The following is a 21,177-nucleotide window of genomic DNA, read 5'->3' as shown; positions in this document are numbered from 1 at the left end:
AATAACTTTTTTATTTTGCTGGAAAATCTGATAATTAAAATCCATTTTCGAAATTAGAAGTGGATCACGTTTTTTGTGACCTTTACATTTTCGCTATTCGATAGTAGTTTTTCCCTTTAAACAAAGGAAACGAACTGAACTCAATAAAAAATCAAAAGTCAATGCTTTTGAAATGCCGCAAATTAAAAAAATTACACCGAAAGTTCAATTTTTTCAGCACTAATTAATCCGAGTTTTATTGAAAATGTTAGCTCGTAATAAAACACATGCATTTGCTTATGTAATTTTAAGGCAAAACAGTTTCAAGAACCACATCTGTCTCTATTATCATCTTGAAAAATAAATTTGATTTCAATTACGGAAATAAATTACACACAAACGAAGCTGCACTTAACAGAGAAAATTCCAAAAAAAAGAACAGTCAACAGACAGTTGGAAAAAGTCAATAAACGCAAGTAAACACAAAAAAACTGACTTAATTTTTGAAAACAATTTGTACGTTCAAACTTCAAAAAAATGTCTCGAAGCTTTTTGAAGTTCAAGATCAATTTATGACTGACAAAATTACCCCAATTTGGGAAAAATGGATCAAAATAACTTTTTTCATTTTGCTGGGAAATTCTGATAATTTGAATCCATTTTCGAAATTAGAAATCGATCACGTTTTTTGTGACCTTTACATTTTCGCTATTCGATAGTAATTTTTCCCTTTAAACAAAGGAAACGAATTGAACTTAATGAAAAATCAAAAGTCAATGCTTTTGAAATGCCGCAAATTAAAAAAATTACACCGAAAGTTCAATTTTTGTGAGCACTAATTAATCCGAGTTATATTGAAAATGTTAGCTCATAATAAAACACATGCATTTGCTTGTGCATTCTAAGGCAAAACAGTTTCAAGAACCACATCTGTCTCTACTATCATGTTTAAAAAAGAAATTTGATTTCTTTAACGGAAACAAAATTACACACAAACGAAGCTGGCTTCACAGAGAAAATTCCAAAAAAAGAACAGTCAACAGAGTTAGAAAAAGTCAATAAAAGCAAGTAAACACAAAAAAACTGAATTAATTTTTGAAAACAATTTGTACTTTCAAACTTCAAAAAATTTCTTGAAGCTTTTTGAAGTTCAAGATCAATTTATGACTGACAAAATTACCCCAATTTGGGAAAAATGGATCAAAATAACTTTTTTATTTCGCTGGGAAATCTGATAATTAAAATCCATTTCCAAAATTAGAAGTCAATCACGTTTTGCGTGACCTTTACACTTTTGCTATTCGATAGTAAATTTTCCCTTTAAACAAAGGAAACTAACTGAACTTAATGAAAATCAAAAGCCAAAACCGCGAAAAAGTCATCTTGAGCCCGAACAACTTTTATGAAGAAAAAGAAGAGCAGATAAATTTGAAAAACCGCCGCTTAAAGTTAGATTCTACGGTCTTCATAAGCGCATCATATCACCTTCCTGTCTTACGACCAAACCTGATAATGCACATGCTTTTAAAATGCCGCACAATTAAAGCAGTACACAGAAAGTTCAATTTTGTTGAGCACTAATTAATACGAGTTATAATGAAAATGTTAACTCGTAATAAAACACATGCATTTGCTTGTGTAAATTTCAAGCAAAACAAATTCAAGAACCACATCTGTCTTCATTATCATGTTGAAAAAGCAATTTGACTTCATTTACGAAAACAAAACTACATTAAAACGAAGCTGCACTTCAGAGGAAATTCTAAAAAAAAACAGTCAAAAGACAGTTGGAAAAAGTCAATAAAAGCAAGTAAACAGAAAAAAAAAATTACTTTCAAACTTCAGAAAAAGTCTCGAAAGTTTTTGAAGTTCTAGAACAATTTATGACTGACAACATGTGACAAAATTACCCCAATTTGGGGAAAAAAAGATCAAAATAACTTTTTTATTTTGCTGGAAAACCTGATAAAGCAAATACATTTTCGAAATTAGAAGTCAATCAAGTTTTTCGTGACCTTTACACTTTCGCGATTCGATAGTAGTTTTTTCCCTTTAAAGAAAGGAAACGAATTGAACTTAATGAAAAATCAAAAGTCAATGCTTTTGAAATGCCGCAAATTAAAAACATTACACCGAAAGTTCAATTTTTGTGAGCACTAATTAATCCGAGTTATATTGAAAATGTTAGCTCATAATAAAACACATGCATTTGCTTGTGCATTCTAAGGCAAAAACAGTTTCAAGAACCACATCTGTCTCTACTATCATGTTGAAAAAAGAAATTTGATTTCATTTACGGAAACAAAATTACACACAAACGAAGCTGGCTTCACAGAGAAAATTCCAAAAAAAGAACAGTCAACAGACAGTTAGAAAAAGTCAATAAAAGCAAGTAAACACAAAAAAACTGAATTAATTTTTGAAAACAATTTGTACTTTCAAACTTCAAAAAATTTCTTGAAGCTTTTTGAAGTTCAAGATCAATTTATGACTGACAAAATTACCCCAATTTGGGAAAAATGGATCAAAATAACTTTTTTATTTCGCTGGGAAATCTGATAATTAAAATCCATTTCCAAAATTAGAAGTCAATCACGTTTTGCGTGACCTTTACACTTTTGCTATTCGATAGTAAATTTTCCCTTTAAACAAAGGAAACTAACTGAACTTAATGAAAATCAAAAGCCAAAACCGCGAAAAAGTCATCTTGAGCCCGAACAACTTTTATGAAGAAAAAGAAGAGCAGATAAATTTGAAAAACCGCCGCTTAAAGTTAGATTCTACGGTCTTCATAAGCGCATCATATCACCTTCCTGTCTTACGACCAAACCTGATAATGCACATGCTTTTAAAATGCCGCACAATTAAAGCAGTACACAGAAAGTTCAATTTTGTTGAGCACTAATTAATACGAGTTATAATGAAAATGTTAACTCGTAATAAAACACATGCATTTGCTTGTGTAAATTTCAAGCAAAACAAATTCAAGAACCACATCTGTCTTCATTATCATGTTGAAAAAGCAATTTGACTTCATTTACGAAAACAAAACTACATTAAAACGAAGCTGCACTTCAGAGGAAATTCTAAAAAAAAACAGTCAAAAGACAGTTGGAAAAAGTCAATAAAAGCAAGTAAACAGAAAAAAAAAATTACTTTCAAACTTCAGAAAAAGTCTCGAAAGTTTTTGAAGTTCTAGAACAATTTATGACTGACAACATGTGACAAAATTACCCCAATTTGGGGAAAAAAAGATCAAAATAACTTTTTTATTTTGCTGGAAAACCTGATAAAGCAAATACATTTTCGAAATTAGAAGTCAATCAAGTTTTTCGTGACCTTTACACTTTCGCGATTCGATAGTAGTTTTTTCCCTTTAAAGAAAGGAAACGAATTGAACTTAATGAAAAATCAAAAGTCAATGCTTTTGAAATGCCGCAAATTAAAAACATTACACCGAAAGTTCAATTTTTGTGAGCACTAATTAATCCGAGTTATATTGAAAATGTTAGCTCATAATAAAACACATGCATTTGCTTGTGCATTCTAAGGCAAAAACAGTTTCAAGAACCACATCTGTCTCTACTATCATGTTGAAAAAAGAAATTTGATTTCATTTACGGAAACAAAATTACACACAAACGAAGCTGGCTTCACAGAGAAAATTCCAAAAAAAGAACAGTCAACAGACAGTTAGAAAAAGTCAATAAAAGCAAGTAAACACAAAAAAACTGAATTAATTTTTGAAAACAATTTGTACTTTCAAACTTCAAAAAATTTCTTGAAGCTTTTTGAAGTTCAAGATCAATTTATGACTGACAAAATTACCCCAATTTGGGAAAAATGGATCAAAATAACTTTTTTATTTCGCTGGGAAATCTGATAATTAAAATCCATTTCCAAAATTAGAAGTCAATCACGTTTTGCGTGACCTTTACACTTTTGCTATTCGATAGTAAATTTTCCCTTTAAACAAAGGAAACTAACTGAACTTAATGAAAATCAAAAGCCAAAACGGCGAAAAAGTCATCTTGAGCCCGAACAACTTTTATGAAGAAAAAGAAGAGCAGATAAATTTGAAAAACCGCCGCTTAAAGTTAGATTCTACGGTCTTCATAAGCGCATCATATCACCTTCCTGTCTTACGACCAAACCTGATAATGCACATGCTTTTAAAATGCCGCACAATTAAAGCAGTACACAGAAAGTTCAATTTTGTTGAGCACTAATTAATACGAGTTATAATGAAAATGTTAACTCGTAATAAAACACATGCATTTGCTTGTGTAAATTTCAAGCAAAACAAATTCAAGAACCACATCTGTCTTCATTATCATGTTGAAAAAGCAATTTGACTTCATTAACGAAAACAAAACTACATTAAAACGAAGCTGCACTTCAGAGGAAATTCTAAAAAAAAACAGTCAAAAGACAGTTGGAAAAAGTCAATAAAAGCAAGTAAACAGAAAAAAAAAATTACTTTCAAACTTCAGAAAAAGTCTCGAAAGTTTTTGAAGTTCTAGAACAATTTATGACTGACAACATGTGACAAAATTACCCCAATTTGGGGAAAAAAAGATCAAAATAACTTTTTTATTTTGCTGGAAAACCTGATAAAGCAAATACATTTTCGAAATTAGAAGTCAATCAAGTTTTTCGTGACCTTTACACTTTCGCGATTCGATAGTAGTTTTTTCCCTTTAAAGAAAGGAAAAGAATTTAACTTAATAAAAAATCAAAAGTCAAACCGCTAAAAAGTATGCTTGACCCTGAAAAACTTTTGTGACTTTTTCATCACGACCTATCTTATGTAAGAATCTGAATTACGTTCAATGATTCTTAACAAAATTGGAACAAATCTATCAAAAAATGGAGCTTTATAAAAAAACACATGCCAAGGCTATAGAAAGCAATATTTGCAATGGAACAAAATTTAACAAGCGGCAACAAACTTGAGCAGATACACTTAAATCCGAAAAAAAAATCAAAGACCTTAAAACATTTATTAGTCCCCCCTCGAAGCACACACACACGGAAAATCAAAACAATCACTCCTCAAATGACGCAAAATTTGGTCAATGAGCCGATCTAAACAAGGAAATGTATGAAGCCAAAAAAAGCTAACAACAAAACTTGAAATTTTAGCAAACCGATTTGGTAAAATTAGAACCAACAGAAAAATTTCCACTACGAGGCGAAGCTTCGTTTTGCAAACGATTGCGAGAATACGACCAAAAAGCAGCTCTGTCAAGTTAAATAATAAAAAAAACTAAGCCTCGAGTTACCAAAAACTCGGCTACGTGTCGGATTCGAATCAGCAACCTAGCAAATTTGTACCTAACGCACTAACCACTGATGCTTAAAATCCCCAAAACTAGCCACCAATAACGCAGATACATATGCTAATAAATTTCCAATTCGATGCAGCAAAAGTAGCACTAAATACAAAAATACACAATTGTGCAAGTAACAAATTGGAAAGCATAAAGCCAAATTGTATAAATTATGCATTTCAAATATATGCGAGATCCATTGAGTTTGAAAATTTCTGAAATCGAGCTTTTCATCATTGTACTGCTGCTCGAAATAACTTTTTTCGGTTCATTTGATGAACTAAAAATGCATCAGCTGTGTTAACTTGTTACTAATCAAATTTTAAAGCACATATGATATTATACTGCTACCGCAACCTACCGAATTCAAAATTGCCACCAAAAGTAGCACTTTTATTTGCAATTTAGGTTGGAAAAAAAGAAAGTTTGTACTAATACCCTTTGCTTCGCAATTGTAAGTAGGGCGGATATTTAGAATGCTAACCTGGTCAAAATATATCTGTTGCAGTATTTCCAACAGAGGGGACCAGGAGATAAGCCCCTGAACAAAGTTATTTCCGGTAAAATGTCTAGTACCCGGTTGCAACTGACTTGCTATCGCAAGTAAAAAAATACATTAATAAGCTCAGAAAGACAACATGAACCCACAACGGGATTCGAACCTCGGAATTCCGAATTGTGAAACATGCGTCTTCCTGGCCAAGCTGATTTATAGAGTAAAAAACGTGCTGCCAAATCACTCGCCAATAAAACAGCACAAATTGCAAAACTACGAAGTGAAAAAAGTTGTCTTATACAGGAAAAAGTCTAGTTTCCGATTTAATAACATTTATTAATAGCTAGTGTAATTATGCATTTCACAGAGAAAACCTTATTCATGTAACCTTTCATTTTCAAAGTCACGTTCCCACTTTCGAAGGTTCAAGCAACCGAAGGTTCAAACAAGGAAAAAGTGTCAACAAACTTGGACAATATATGCTGTTTTGTCAATCTTGAACTCAGTGGGAAAAGTAAAAGAGTCTAATATGAAAAACAACTTTATAAAAACGAGAACCTTACCCCGTCGTAGACCCATCTGCAGGCATCTATGAACTCATTCTCATCCATAGTCCCACTCTTATTCACAGCCAGACTCTCCATCGCATTCTCAACCACCTTACTATAATGAGGCATGATATTATCTCGAAACGCATACACTGCCTGCATAGTTTCGTCTGTGTATGCACTGGGCTGCAAAGCGTCCATTTCTTGACTCACTACATGACAGATTCTGTTAGCTCGACCTCGAACCACCGCCGCTGTTTTGTCCAATTCTTCGCCTTCCCTGTCTTGCAGTGCGAACACGCACTTGTTTACGTCATCCAACATGTGACTCTCAGAAACCGACAAGAAATCTTCAATCGTCAGAATATTATCAACCGAAGCAATCAGAATTCTCATTTGCGTTTCCCATGCAGCTTTGAACACCTCCATGTTTTCATTGGCCACTTTATTTCGAGGACTTATGCTCAGAATCTTCGCCGCATTTATGACTTGAGGGTACAGTGTTTCAATTTCCCGAACTGAATACCGTACCAACTTCACGCCTTCTACGTCGCTACTCATTGTACAAGCGAGATCCGCTACCTCAATGATTTTCTTCGTATGCTCCTCAAAAACAGCGGCGAAATCTGGAAACAATTTACCATTTCCCTGTTTTGCCGTTTCAAACATCATTAGAATCGGGACGTCGGTTTGGGCGAATGAATCCGACACATGATCAACAACTGCTCGTCGTAACTGACGTCTCAAGTCTTTGGACTTTTTCTGCGTTTTACCCAGCTTCAATTCCAGTTCTCGACTCTGCTCGGTCTTTCCCGCATCTTTCTCGTAGCCACTCAACAGATCCTGTAATGCTTGACGAACTCCATTGCATTCGTTTACGATTCGTTCTCGTCTCGCGTCCCGTGTATTCGGCCGGTCGGCCATGTGAGCAGCAGAAGATATTATGGTCTCCAGTCGCTTTTCCAGAACAGGCCTTGATACCGAATCCTTATAAGTTGCGGTATCCGTAACACATCTGCGGTCAAAATCGTCCATTGCTGCAGCTAAGAACCCGGGCCCATCTTTGTTTCTATTAACCCCCGATGGCTTGTTAGTTGTCACTTTACCAATAGTGTTCACGGCGTTTTCCATTTGTTCGAATGCAAAGTCACGATTGCCTCTTGCTTCGGGCGCGTTCGGGTTACTGATGTATGCTTTAGAAGCAGTCAATAACATCATGCTATTCTTCTTCATCGTTGCTCTCGCAGATGCCATGTCGTCTCTTTGCTGCGGATCTTTCAGGTCCATTTGTCTGTAATATGCCTTGTGATCTAATTCCATCATATCTTCACCAAACGTTTGAAACTTCGATGTCAACTCTTGCTGCGAATTCGCCTTTTTCATTGTATCTAAATCCTCCCGCACTACTTTCAAGGAGTTCAATAGAACATGGACGTCAACCATGTCAGCAATGATAAGAAGTCTTGTAACTGCCGAAAGAAGCTCTCGTGAAGCCTTCACGAGATGTTTCCGAACATTGGCCGACAAGGGATCCTCGCAGAAATCAGTAGTCACAACTCGCATTTTATCGCCCGAAGACTTGACATCGTCAAGAGCTTTCATGATATCATTTTCCACAACCGGGTTCTCTTTTGCGATTTGCTCTGCCTTTGATATAAACTCAGCAGTTGCTCTTTCAATTGCTAGAGATAATACATGGGCGTTTTTGGATTTTCCCTTCTTGAGTCCCGAGTCTCCGTTTGTGTTCATAAGGGCAGTCACTTTGTTCACAAGGGGTTCTAGAGCCAGTTGTATGGACTTTGTATGGACTTCGACTGCCTGTGGATCCCATTTTATGTCCAGAGACATCTGTTCAAGGTTCCCTGGGGAATTCATATATGGCTGAAAACGAATGTGTGTGAACTAACATTGAAAGATACCTCATAGAAAGCGTCTTAACATTTCTCCTGAAGGGCGCTTAAAATAGTTACATTAAATTTCACTCAATGCGCGTTAAAAAAGTCACAAGATTTTATTACTGGACAAGATCGATGTCCGAAGCCACGAAAACGTTTGAATCTAAAACTAAGAAACAACAGCGGTACCAAGTTTTAATACTCAAGAGTCATAAAACACATGATTGACTCTGAAAACGCTGAGTGAATAAAAATGGTTAATTTTAATTGACACTAGTAGGCCTGTTCAACTGCATGTCTAATCGTAGAATTATTCAGCAATAAGTCTTTCACAGTTCATAAAGAGTGAATTTCTCTAACCAAAAAGTTTTGCGTATGGAAAAAATTACTAAACCAATGTGAAGGGAATAAGCTAAAAAAAAACAAGCTAATTAAAGGATTAGAAGTTAAATTATTGTTGCGATTGCTTGAATTCAGGGACGGGTTTAGGTGGTACTATTTTGAGATATCCAGTTTTGGTGACGTACCCTAAAATTTTTCTAAGGGCGCCAATATATACTAATTTTGAGGGGGGAGCGCGCGCCGAAAAACGCGATTTTTTGGTCAATATTTTCCAAAAAAAAAGCCTAAAAAGTCTTTTTTGGCCTGTTTTTTCAAAATTTTGCATGCGGCGCAGAAAATCTGGCCAAAACAGTGTCTTTTTAGTGCTTTGGCACAGCTCGGAAAAACAATTTGGTCGACCTAAAAAAAAAGTTCGACAAAATTTTCTAATTTTTTTTGAAAATCCGTCCCCCCCTCTAGAAAATCCTAGATCCGCCCCTGCTTGAATTGGTCACAAAATAAAGTTATTTCAAAACAAACAGCTCAAGGAGTCAAAAAAATTGCAAAAAAAAACACTATTTTTTTCCAAGACTTAGGTTCAGCCGAGACAATTTCAAACGTTTCAAATGGAATATAAAGCCTTGTATAATCAACATAAAGCTCAGTTTCTCATAAAAAAAAATTTGACATAGCAAAAAAAGTCAAGTGGACTTCAGATATTTGACGTGATTTAGGAACAATTTGACATGAAGTCCTATATAAAGCGATATTCTTGACAAACGATTTGAATGCCTTCAACTGATTCGTACAAGATTTTCACGCACGCAATTTGATTGAAGAAACTTTTTAAGTAATTCAAAAGGATCCTAAAGGCTGGAATTTAATCACAGATAAGTTTTTGAAGCAACCAAGCAACTTCAAAGTTGTTTTCATAGCCTGAATTTGTTGGTATTGAAAATTTCAAGCAAACTAATGGAACAAACAATGAAAGTTCTTTTTTGATAGGTCGAATGGGTTGACTGAAGGATTAAATTCAACAAATGAAGAAAATTTGATTTTTTTTTCATAAAGCTTCGATGGCTTTGAGTGTTTCGCGAAAAAATTCCAAGACAAGATCTAGAAGGATCAAAAGCGTTCAAAATTACGTTTCGGGTTTTTTAGTTAGCACAAATTGGTTCGCTCAGGTTTTTGAAGCAAGCCTTTCAAGTGAAACTGGAAATATTTCAGTTTGACTCTAAACGGTTCATGCTCTAATTCATCCCTGCAGTTTCTCGCTTGATAACCTTTAAATACTTTAATTCAATTTGATAGCTTGAATTCATGCACAATAATTATTTCATATTATAATAGTTCTTTTTGAAAGTTTTTAAAATTTTCAAGTTCATTTTGATAGCTTGATATGTTTTGCAATAATTCTAATTTTTTCATGCAGGTAAACCAAAAATTTCAGGATGCTATTGATAGCTTGAAATGATTGGCAGAAAATACTTAAAAAACGAGCAGGCAAGCAAATCAAGCAATCAATTTGAAAGATTTCAAATTGATTAAAAGATTTTAAACGATCCTCGAAATTTAGATTGTTCAACTAAGCAAGTGAAGCGATGAAACAATGAAATAACTCAAATTGTTTTGATAAAATAATTAATTCGCGAAAAGCTATATTTATTTCATATAAGCTTTCCAAGCGATGAAACTTCGGGTTGTTTCGATAACTCATTTCAGTTCGCAAAAAGCTTGTCTGAGAAAACAATTTAAGCAATGAAGATAATAATTATAACTCAAATTGATACATAGAAAATTTCAAGCTTTCAAGGGAAAAAATTTTAAGTCAGTTCGAAAAAATTACAAATTATTAAGGAAGCTTTTGAGCAAAGAACCTTTGAAATATTTGTTTTGATACCGCTCGAATCAATTCGAATAAATCAAATTTTTTCCAGCCAGCAAAAAGTTTTTCAAGCAAGCTTTTCAAGCAATGAAACTGAAATATTTCGAAATATTTTGAAAACCTCGCAAACAGCTTGCTTGAAAAAAATTCCTAAGCTAGGTTTTACAGCAAAAAAAAGATAAAATTATCACTTCAGTTCGCTCGTTTCAAAAATCAAGAAACTTCTACAGATTGAAAAATTAACTGTCAACCGTTTATTCTACGAGTCTTTTAAATATAAACATGAGCGAACTGTTTATATGAACAAAAAGAATAAAAAAACTTTTTTCATTAAATGTTAAAAAGCAAAAAAACATGGAATTTTATTTAGCAACGCTAAGATTATATTTAAAATTTGGGCTATTATAGAACTCGAGATTTAAAAGACTAAGATTCGGTCAAAGCTGGATAGCAGCAAAACAATCTGCAAACCAATGGAGCAAAATCAAAAAAAGTTTTAAGAGTTGATCTGCAAAAGAAATGTCTTTAACTTAACTACAAATCATTAGTCAACCAAAATATGATCAGCGGTAGGGCATGGAGCGGATGGCCGGTTAAAATATGTAAACGGCAATGTTGGTCAACAGCGGTCACTACTAGTAAACATTCAGTTCTCTTTTTGAACACTTTCCGAAATTTTTGTTTGAAAGACATCATTCATCTTCCTTATATTTCTTTTCAAAAATTGTTATACATCACAAAAATTAGAAACTTAGCCGGTTAACCGGTTGATTGCACCACGTAAACCGGTTAGACTAAGAAATTAACAACTTTATGCCTTAGCCAGTAGAAAATTGAATGAACACAATGACATGTCTTGATAATTCAAAAATCAGAATTATCACTCTTTGAATACTTCAAATAATTTATCAACTTTGAGTTTTTTGACTGTCTCATTATTCAAATGCTGATCCGATATCTCCAAAAATTGCTAGCTACTAAAGTGATGTCCATGCACACAAAATCAACAAATTTCCTACAATGGAAAAAATACTAATTCTAAACAGGAGCGGATTTAGGAGGGAACGGCAACCCGCAACAACTTAAGGTTTAGAAGCCTATTCACTGAAAGATTCGACACCCTTTTTGATCTAATTTTCAATATGCATTTTTTGGCCGTTGACCCCTCAAATTTTTCCAAAGCACCAATACAATCTACTATTGATATCAATGCGCGCAAGAAAAAAACGAGATTTTCCAGTCAACACTGACATGATTACCCGCAGAAATAATCATTTCTAAGTTATCGAGTTCTGCTAGTGTTTTCGTTGCCAGGCTTAAATTCTGTGCGATAATAAACACAGCATATATTTAAGTTCAATAGCACAAAAAGTTCAATTCACGTTCCTATGCAATTTGGGAGAGCCATTTGATCCACTAAAATTGAGTGAGTTATCCATGTACTTTTGTCTTTTTTCAAAACAGGTTTATTCGAGCAGAATTATTTCTTTTAAATGAGATGAAATGCAAAGCAAGCAGCCTAAGCAGACAACTGAAAAAGTGGCGATTCTTTTATTCAAACCTCGAGGCACACAAAAAAAATTGATTCACTGTTGAGATCTTTCAGTTTCAAGAAACTTAACCGCCGAACCTTTCTTGATAATACCAACCCGATTTAAAACTTTGAGGCAAAGCTGCAATTCTCAAACAAGCAAAATTTGGCTAATGGGAGCTTTAAATCCAAATAAAAACAAGGGAAACCTTAGGAAACCAAAAAAGTTTGCTGCCTTCCCCTACCTCCAGGATTAAAGTTAAATTTCTTCACAACTGTGCCATAATACCACCAGTCTTCCAAACATCCGCCACAATTCAAGCGGATAAAACACAGACCATCAAAGTGCCAAATACAAACATGGCCAATCGAAAATTGGAAAAGAGTAATGAAAGCAAGTAAACAAAAAAAACACTTTGTTGAAAAAATCTCAAGTTTCGAATTTCAAAGAAAAAATAGATGCCCTTTAAGCTCTTTGAATTTCTAGAACAATTTATGACTGGCGCTTTTTTGATAACATTAACCCAACTTGAGATAGGACAATATAAAATTACCTAACAATTTTAAATCATTTAGCAAGAACCAAAACAACTAGGATCAAATAGACCACATACCTCAGCTGAAAAAACTTAAAACGTTTCTTCTGAAAACAATAGAATTTTGAAAATGATAAATTTCAGAAAACAATTACAGAACCATTCAAAGTCTAATAAGATGTAGAAACAACTTAGAAACACTGCTAAAAACAAATAAATGATTTTTAAAAGTTCTGAAGCCGTCAAACAAACGCCGATTTTAATTCCTAAAAAAAGAAACTCCGCTCAGATATCAACAAGTTTAAAGAAAGAGAAAGTTGAAAAAAACCTCAACAAAAAGATGCAATTTAACTAATATTGATAAAAAAATGAATGAGTCTGGAAACGTATCAATATTATCTGGAAGCGAACAAAATTAAATAGAACGATTTTTTTTCAATTCCCAACGAAAAAACTAAAACATTGAAAAGATATTTCGTTGCAATTTACCAACATGCATCTACTTTAAGCTAAAGGAATACAAGTTAATCAGGAAAAGTAGCAGACAGCATCTCAAGTTGGCCAAGTAAAACAACAAATACGTCTAGCAATTTTGAACAAACTAACCGAAAACTTTGAGTTGATTTAATTCTGACTAGATAGGACTGCAGGCTTGCTTAGTCTTTATTTTTCAAATAAAATGGCCAACTTTAAGGGTTAGAATCCAATAAAAAAAAACTTCAAAAAATCAAAAAAACTCAACAAAACTTAACAAAAAAATGTGCAAAAAACTAATGAGCTATTTTTTCTGCACCAAAAAGAATGCGACCGATCAAACAACCAAAAAAAAATTTTTTTACGTTTAGTTTTTTTGACTTTTGATAAAGCCTAGAGGGTTGATTTTAATTTTTCTAAAATTACATTAGAGATAAATCACTCCCACAAAATAAAAAAACACTTAATCGAAAAAAAAAATACTCGCAAAATAAGCTGACTAAATTAAAGCCGACGTCTTTTCGCAAAGAACAAAATACTCTTGAAAAAACTCTTAACTCTTAATATGCAACTACTACACACTACACTTAACACGGTGTTATTGAAATGATTAACATCGCGTTCATTGTGTGAACAGTTCTTTACGAGGAAAAAGTCTAGTAGCCAATTGCAATACCCTTCTTATCACAAGGGTGAAAAAAAATTCAGAGCATATCAAAGTCAACCCTCAAAAAAAAGAAAAAAATAGCTATTTATAATTCAAACGTGAATAAGCCGATTTGTAGGAAATTTAGCGTAAGTCTCAAAATTTTACACAATCTTTGATAGCAAAAATGATTGGTTGAATTCTAATGATGCGTTGGCTCTTTTTCCTTTCCCCCACCTCGCACGAGCATCAATTTTTACAAGTGGGGGTTTTTACAAGTTTAAACGTGAAACTCAAATGTGTTTTTCATGGCCAAATTAGTGTGCATGCCAATTTTTGTAACAGTTGGACGATGTGAATTAAATTTTACTAGTGATTGGTTGGTGGGAAAAAGAAAAGAGCCTATAAATTATATGAGTCATATAATATAGATTTCATAACGTATAACTTTCCAAGTGTACCATTGCGTTTAAGTTTTTAAGTTTATGCTGAATCAGACTTCGGTTCAAACTATTATTGGACGGGGTGTGGCTGATAAGTAATTCTATTTTAAGAACTCCAAATTTTGGTTCCTAATTTTTCCAAACTTTTGTGCCATAACGTATATTTACTGAAAGTAAACGTAGTGGGATTATACTGAAAGAGATCTACACCAAATGAGATTCACCCATTTCCCGAGCTCAAAAGTTCCACAAGTTCAAATGCTAGAGCACAAAGCGGCTCTTTTTCCTTTTCCCCTGCAAAATTTTTAGAGTAATTTTTCTGTTCACATTGTCGGATTGTTACAAAATTTGGCATACTAACTGATTAGGCCATGACAAACATATTTGGTCTTCATAATCCAACTTGTAAAACCACGCGTTACACCATAAAATCGATGCTTATGTGAGGTTGGGGGGGGGGAGGAAAAAGAGCCCACAAAGCTATAACTTCATTTGTTGCCGAAACTGATTTAATCAACTTCAACACTGCAAGACCATTTAGAACTCTAAGTTTCTAAATTTCCAATTAATATTTTTTAATACAGGCTATTTCAAATGATTGCACGTGCAATTTATGAAAATTTGAAACTATTGTGTAAATCTGGACCAACAACAGTTAGCATCCAAAGCAAAGGTTACTACAGATATTCACTCTCAATAAAGAAGCAGACAGCACAAGAAAGAAGAGAGAGAGAGAGAGAGAGAGAGAGAGAGCAAGAAGATGGTGTTGAGAGAGGTGCAGCAGACTCTAGTCATCGAGCAGATAGTCAACTGGTATAACATATTTATACATACCTAAACAGACCCTAACTATTCCCCCATAATGACTCAAATTCTGAAGTCCAGACGAAAGTTTGAACAAAGAAAAAAGGTACAACAGACTTAATACTTTTCCTAGGTTGGGTTTAACACAAATATTTTATCGAAGCCGTACTGTCAAGCAGAACTTAATTTAATAAATGACGATACATTTAGCAAAAAAAAAAAAAATTTGTGAAAAAAACGCGAAAGATTGGATGCCATTTTGTGATAACATAGTGTGATAACGTTTTGCCAACTGCAGCGTGGAGGGATTGAAGTTTCTGATTCTGGATGACTTCACGACTAACATGATGAGTGCAGTGATGAAGATGAAAGACCTAATTGGGAATGGGAGTGTGATGGACACCCGACACATCAGCATGTCCCTCCAGGAACCCACAAACATGCCAGGCAAGCTGTAAATGGGGGCCTCTCTTATGCTCCACTTGCATTAAAAACTGACATAAAAACCGCTCAACTAAATTCGGGAAACACAAATCAACCGTCGGCTTTTTTCTCTTATCATCAAAAAGCAACATTTTCAAAGCTTATTTCAAATGAAGATAATTTTGAGGAAATCATGAAAGACAACTGCCAACATTAAATTAGCATTCAAACAAAAAAAACTAGGCTCTTTTGACTCCCCCTCCCCTCAAGGGGAGGGGGAGTTTTATGTTTGTTTTACGAGTTATTACGGCTAAATGCGTGATGTTACGCTGTTAAGTATGAAGAACAAATCTGTTCAGAATTGTCGATTTGTTCACCACGCCAAATTTCATTGCATTATGACAACGTTAAATAAGCTTTTCAAAATCGAATTTGAAAGGTGGGGGGGGAAACTGGAAAAGAGCCATTTTCATAACAATCGGACAATGTGGTCAACAAATTTACGTGTAAAAATTTTTCCCCCACCTGCAAATTTTTATAACTAAAATTTTTGTTCACATTGTCCGATTGACATGAAAATTGACATGCAGACTGATTATGCCATGACAAACATATTTGGTCTTCATAATCAACCTTGTAAAACCACTCGTTAGACGATAAAATTGATCGTCGTGTGAGGTTGAAAAGGAAAAAGAGCCAAAATCCTAAAATACTTTGACTTTTTTGAATATTATTCCGCTTTCGAATTTCGGCGAAAAAAAATCATATATCAAGTTTCGCATCAAGACTTTGCTCAAACTTAAACTTTCTTCTTGACACGACGACAAAACAAACAACAAAAATAGCCGAAAATTGATTTTATTGTAGTGATCTACTTCATAATGCCGTCTGAGGACAACGTAAGCAAACTGATCGCGCACTTTGACACAGACGTAGGGGAGCCCCTCTACGGGGACATGTACGTATTTTTCACCAGCTATTGCTCCGAGATCAACATGAAGATGCTGAGGAGCTCCAAGAAGGTTATGTCCAAGCTCAAAGCACTGAAGGAGGTCAACTGCGGATTCATCAGGCAAGCATAATTACATGTCCTACTTAACCAAAAAGGAATCTGATGATTCACACTTGATATGGGCTCTTTTCCACCACCCCCCCCCCCCCCCCCAAACACGCACACACACACACACACATTTTGAATTTCAATTTTGAAAAACTGCTAACATTGTAATAATGCAATCAAGTTATGAATGGCGAACAAACTAACAATTGTGAACAAATTTGGTCTTCATGCTTTACATCGTAATATAAGAAGAAGAAGAATTTATTTCTCCATATAGTTGATAATACAAGCATCAATTTATTTAAATTATTAAATCAACAAAATGGAGGGGATAGACAAAAGGCGCAGTATGTGCCTACTTGACGTCTACCCGTTGAACAAATTAGGATATCACGCATTTAGCCGTTATAACACATAAAATGACTAAGAATATGGACAATTTGAAGTGTGGGGGAAAGTAGAAAAGAGCCTTGAGATAAAAAACATACGAAATTGTTCAAACTCAACTCTATTCGAAATCTTACTGAAAAAAAGATAATTTCAAACATCATATGGAAGATACAAACATAGTGTCAATGAAATCTACGAGACTTGAAAAACGACAGACTTTAAAGGAGTTTTAAAGAAGAAGATAACAAATTACAGCTTTTGAAATTCCAGAATTTCTTTTTATGATATAGCTTTTTGATAAAAACTAACCCAATTTGAAAAAACTGGATTAATGGGGAATCTAAAAATTAAAATTCACTTTCGAAACTCAAAGCGCGATCATATTTTTAGCGCCAGATGCGCTTTCGTTATTGGTGAACCTAATTTTGTTACTTTAACAATTGAACTTGAATTGAACATGAAGTTAAATTGAAAAATTCCTGTAAAGAATTAAATTTCAGACTTCTTTCTTAAGAGAAAACGACAAAATGACGCTTTAAAGTCCTATTATTAAAGAAAACAAGTCTGCTCGTATATCAGGGCAAAACCTTGAATATTCTGACTGCACTTTGAGGCTCATTAAAAAATCTATTGTTTGAAAAATGGACGAAACAATTATTTAAAAAATTTAAAAACGTTTTTGTTTATTCTTACCAATTTATTCTCCTAAACGCTAATGTGAAGTGCAAAGGGATGCAATTAGCCTCGATACTAAAAATCAGAACAAATGGTTCACCTCAATTCATTTTGGAACGCATTAATCCGCCGCTTACGCTTGTTTTGAGAACGCGATTTATCGCGCGTTAATTGTCCAAAATTTGCAATCTTTAAACCCCCATAATTTTACACAAACTGAACACAGATGAAATAACTTTCTAAATTTCAGCCTCCGATAACAATATTTTTCAAATGGTATACAAATTTCCGTCAAAACTGCTTAGTCCGACCCAAGCCCAAAACTGCTTGAAAAACCGAAACAAGCATAAATATTCCATTTTCTGCTTAGTCCGAAACAATAATAGGAATAATACGACAAAGACGAAGCAAATAGAAACACGACTGCTCATATCAGGGCGAAGCTTTGAATATTTTGACTGCTCTCTAAGGTCTATTGAGTAAGGTTCGCTGATGTTGTATGTAAATCGTAAAGTGTTAAATAAATCAAATAGCAAACCTCAATTCAATTTGGATCGAGTTCCATGACGAATTAAACCTCCGCTTATGCGTTAATAGTTTAAAAAAATATCGCGCGTTAATTATACCAAAGTAGCCAAATTAACATCCTTTAAACCCCCAAAATTACAACAAAAAAATGTCACAGGTGAAATATCGTTTTAAATTTATGCTCAGGACAACAATACCTTCCGGCTGAAACAATTCCGTCAAAAATGGGTAGTTAAGTCAAATATTGTCTGGAGAAAAAAAACACCCGAGCACGAATATCCTGTCACTTTCTTGGAAAATCCAAACATTTAGTAGTTCAACCAGATTTAAGCGAAAATAATAAATAGCTACAGCAGATACGCGGACATGGAGAAGAGTTTTGGTCATTTTTTTAACATTCGGGCTTAGGATTAAACTAGCTGTAGAAAACTTTACCAACAGGCTTTACCAGCGTACAATAATATACCTTCAGCAATGGTAGCATTTAAAACGACTCAATAAAGAGTGACAAAAAGCAAATTTGTTCTTTTCTCTATTCAGAGAAACATTTCTGATAATCAATCGAATTACAGTTTAAAAGTCTCAACTATGATATATCGGCTCGTTTTTACTCCCTCACAATATAAATTTTGTTTTCGTTAGAACTCTGCATGCTAATATGGCTAATAAAAAATTTTCGTAATAATTCTTGAATACGTGAACATCTTACGAAGTGAAGCTGTGACCGCTAAATCTTGATACCGTGTAAATGTGCGGCAAAAATGTCGTTGCATGTCGTTGCAAATCAGTTCAAAATCTCAGTGCAGTGACTCGATGCACGACCAAAGTAATCTAGAGGGTTCGATCGGACTTTAGGCAGACAAGTAAGTTCTGCATGACGACTGATAATGAGACTCAAATGGCTTGAAACACTTCCAGTATCTGTTGAAAAAATTGTTTATCTATAATTTTCTTTAAAAAATCCACATATAACCTGCCACTTTGTAAAAATTAATATTTAACCGTCCATACAGCTAGAAACGACAGCCTTTTTAAAAGTCTCATTGGTTATTAAACACCCTGCAGATAGTTATGAAACACCCTGTTACGAAATGCCAACTTTCAGAAAATAAAATATGAACAACGGACATAACTTCCAAAACATGAACTTCAAGGGCACCTTTCAGATACACAGAGGCGAAGCTGCGCTTCACAAACACGAGCGAGAACACGACAAAAGCAGGTCTATACTGTCCGATTAAAAAAATAGAAATAAGCCTCAATTTAGTACAAAATTCGGCTACGCCTCGGATTTGATCTGCGACCTAGATATCATAAACCTCACACACCAACCACTCAGCCACGGACACTAAATTACAAACAGTAGCCACAAAAAAGCAGAGAACAGATGCTATGAAATTTCCAATGCTACAGAACGTGATTATAGCCAAAGTGCCACCAATTCTAATACACTAACGCTTGCTAGTGTACAAAAAAGTAATGATAACGAAAAAAAATTTTTTGACGAGCGAGTAATGCGACAATAACAGTGGCATGCCGTTGATCTAATGAAAAATATTTTGACAGCTTTACTTTCGACACCAGTTTATCTTTTAAGAGGCAAAAATTACATGCAAAACTGAAAGGAAAATTGGAATCTTGTGAAAATATGAACTCTGACTCAATTATACACCATATGAACTAGTTCATATAATATAAATTAGTTAGCAGGCCTGTCCTGGAGCAAAACTAAGCTTTTCAAAGCATAAATGCAAAATTTTCTTTCGCTCGAAATTAGACTTAAAATGGAATCAGGACTGAAAGGACTTAATTATGATCTATCAGTCGATCCATTCTAATGATTATTTGCCGTGCCTTATTTCGCGTGGAAAGCAAACTAAAACACAGTCGATGACTAAGTACATCCCCATTTTCAATGGTCGGAACAAACAGGGGAAACTCAAAAACAGTCCAAAATTTAATATATTTATTACCACTTTTACACACCTTTTTCAATCATTGCACTCAATTTTTCATATTGGCATCACTCCAAATCATTTTAGCCTCAGACGAAAAAAAGAAAAGCCACCAAATAATGTACCAGTTAGTTATCTTCAATGCTTTCGAAAAAGGTTGAAGTTATCCAAAACTATTCTACGTTCTTTAGCGTTTAAATATCGACAACAAGCTCAAACTGTTCCAACTTGATTTGAATTATTTACAAAAGTTATAACTATATGGCTTATCACTGGTTGAAACAATTTCTTATTGTTATTATTGGCTATCAAAACAGCTATCAAATTGGCTACTTCTTTACCTTTCCATATATATGATCGAAAAGAAATGCTAAACCATAACTTACCATTTGTTCTGCTGTCTGCTCTTTAGTTCAATGTCCTGTAAAGCACGAAATTTGAGATTAAATCCTTTAGCTTCAAACTTATTTTATGTACTCATTTCTGGTTGTCCCAAGTCGATATAAAAACCAAAAACTGTGAACAAAACATGTATAATGACCTTAAAAGAAATTAATACATGCCAGGCAAAGACATGGAGTTCAAAGAAAACCAAATTCGTAGTCCGTGAACAAGTAATTATAACACCGAAGATTTTGTCAGTCAAAGCTGACAAAGCAATGCACTGCATTGGGAGAAAAACAGGCTAGAAGCTGATCGCATTTGGGTTAGTATTCCACCAAAATCAAAGTTCGATCGAATTTAAATAAAAAAGAATACTGCACCTTTTATCATATGAAAATAGATACAAAGATCGCTGAAGCTCTTCAAGGCTAGTTTTGTCCTATTTTAGCATGAAAAATCAAATCAAGTTTTTAATCAACTGCCTAAATATCTTCAAATAATCTTAAAATACTAAGCTGTGAGATTCTACAATCGTTAACCTTGTGCACTTTGTTTTCGGATAATCTTTGCCGATAGTTAAACCCTTTGAATTAGGTCCATTGAGGCTTATGTAAACATGCTAGGGAACAGAATGCAAATCCCGTTTTCGGAAAACAAGATCCGGACATGCATAGACCTGGCAGAATAACGCGCGAAATGGCGTCCACTTGAAACGATTAAATCGCTGTTCTATTAACTCCTGGTATAAAGTCCCTCTTTGCCCTTGAAATACCGAACAAAGTCAGTCTTTTGCAGTATTAAACCTAAAAAACTATCGGAAAAACTTTTTACCTACCATACATAAATGAAACGGACATCGAGACATTGAAGA

General features: G+C 34.2%; 1 protein-coding gene across 1 annotated transcript in view; it reads right to left on the bottom strand.

Annotated features, from left to right (window-relative positions):
* The window catches only part of LOC134845574 (catenin alpha-like), a 31,919-nt gene extending 11,447 nt beyond the window's left edge, over positions 1 to 20,472 (bottom strand). The window contains exons 1-2 of the mRNA XM_063862525.1: positions 20,309 to 20,472; positions 6,372 to 8,237 (exon numbers count right to left, since the gene is read on the bottom strand). Of these exons, the coding sequence (XP_063718595.1) occupies positions 6,372 to 8,237; positions 20,309 to 20,311 (1,869 nt within the window). The 5' untranslated portion in view covers positions 20,312 to 20,472. The remainder of the gene's footprint in view (positions 1 to 6,371; positions 8,238 to 20,308) is intronic.
* Between the last annotated feature and the right edge of the window lie 705 nt (positions 20,473 to 21,177).

This window comes from Symsagittifera roscoffensis, chromosome 5, assembly GCF_963678635.1.
Source record: "Symsagittifera roscoffensis chromosome 5, txSymRosc1.1, whole genome shotgun sequence".
Taxonomy (NCBI): domain Eukaryota; kingdom Metazoa; phylum Xenacoelomorpha; order Acoela; family Convolutidae; genus Symsagittifera; species Symsagittifera roscoffensis.
This window is presented reverse-complemented; position numbering and strand designations above follow the sequence as displayed.